The sequence below is a fragment of the Mandrillus leucophaeus genome, unplaced genomic scaffold (assembly GCF_000951045.1).
Source record: "Mandrillus leucophaeus isolate KB7577 unplaced genomic scaffold, Mleu.le_1.0 Scaffold576, whole genome shotgun sequence".
Taxonomy (NCBI): Eukaryota; Metazoa; Chordata; class Mammalia; order Primates; family Cercopithecidae; genus Mandrillus; species Mandrillus leucophaeus.
The window spans coordinates 573,401-574,740 of record NW_012106208.1 but is presented as its reverse complement, the minus strand read 5'-3'; the positions used below and the strand labels follow the sequence as shown (position 1 = coordinate 574,740).

The 1,340-nt window shown below is 53.0% G+C and overlaps 1 protein-coding gene across 1 annotated transcript in view; it reads left to right on the top strand.

Annotated features, from left to right (window-relative positions):
* The window catches only part of MTMR14 (myotubularin related protein 14), a 64,316-nt gene that overhangs the window by 5,238 nt on the left and 57,738 nt on the right, over positions 1-1,340 (top strand). Inside the window, exon 2 of the mRNA XM_011998600.1 lies at positions 1-121. Within this exon, the coding sequence (XP_011853990.1) occupies positions 1-121 (121 nt within the window). The remainder of the gene's footprint in view (positions 122-1,340) is intronic.

Genomic DNA, 1,340 nt, shown 5'->3' with positions numbered 1-1,340 from the left:
GGGGTCCTCGGCCTCTTCGGGCAACCCGCCGCCACAGGAGCCGGGGCTTGGGGAGCTGCTGGAGGAGTTCTCCCGGACTCAGTACCGGGCCAAGGACGGCAGCGGGACCGGCGGCTCTAAGGTGAGACTGGAGGCGCGATGAGCTGGGGAAGGCCCCTAACTTGGGGAGTTACAGAGGAAAGGCTGAGACCAGGGGTGAGAGAAAGGTAGGAGTGGTACCTCGCCGCTGAGGAAGAGGAGAGAGAGTTCTCCAGGGTCTGGAACCAGAGTGTAAGAGTCGGACTTGACAACCATAAAAGGAGGAACTGGGGTCAAAAGGAGCCCAGCAAAGAGGTCCTTTTTGTTTGAGAAGGGGTCTGAAGGTGAGAGATGAAGCTGAGGGGCTAGGTTCAAAGATCAGAGAGGAGGACCTAAGGAAGGCCTATTCCCTGCTTCAGGTGCCATAGGATGAGTTGTGTCAGGGAAAAAGCCCTCGAATCTAAGAAAAATAGGGAGACGATTCCTCAGGGTCAGAGGTCAGAATGGAGCCAGGAGGTGAACCCAGTGTGTTGCCCCCTTATAAGGTCTCAGCTTAACTTAGGCCCATCCCTTTTCTTCCCTTATACAGCAAGAAGACAACCCACACTCCCACTCAGTTCCTTCATCAAAAGCAGGTCTCAGTTCCTCTTTTTCCTCCCTTTGGGATTTCCACCCAGTCGTCTTATCGCCAGACCTGGAGGGCTTCCTGTTAGCTCAGGCCATCCCCACCCTAAGCACTGGCTGGCAGTGCGGTGGGAATCTTGCTGACCCTGCCATCTCGTTCCCCCACGTGGTTTTGGCCGCTTTAGCACCAAGTTTTCCAGTGGAACTCTGTTCCATCCTGCACCACAGAACTCTGATTTGGCCCCAGAGGTTACCCTGAGTTGCGATTCAGTAGTTGGCATCTGGTAGTCTCTGAAATAACCCAGGGAAGACTTCAGTAAGGATTGGACTTGCTCACTTTCCAAATGGCCAAGTAATTTTTCCAAGTGTAGTCTGGGGACCACCTGTTTAATTATCATCTGGGGTACTTTTAAAATTTATGCTTGTGGGGTACTTTGTGAAAATAGAGATTCCTTAGTCCCACCCAGTCCTACCAAGTCAGAATTAGCATCCTCCGCCTCCCCAGTTCAAGCAATTCTTCCTGCCTCAACTTCCCAAGTAGCTGGGATTACAGGACCCCACCACCACGCCCAGCTGATTATTGTAGTTTTTAGTAGAGATGGAGTTTCCCCATGTTGGCCGGGCTGGTCTTGAACTCCTCAGCTCAGGTGATCCGCCTACCTCAGCCTCCCAAAGTGCTGGGATTACAGGTGTGAGCC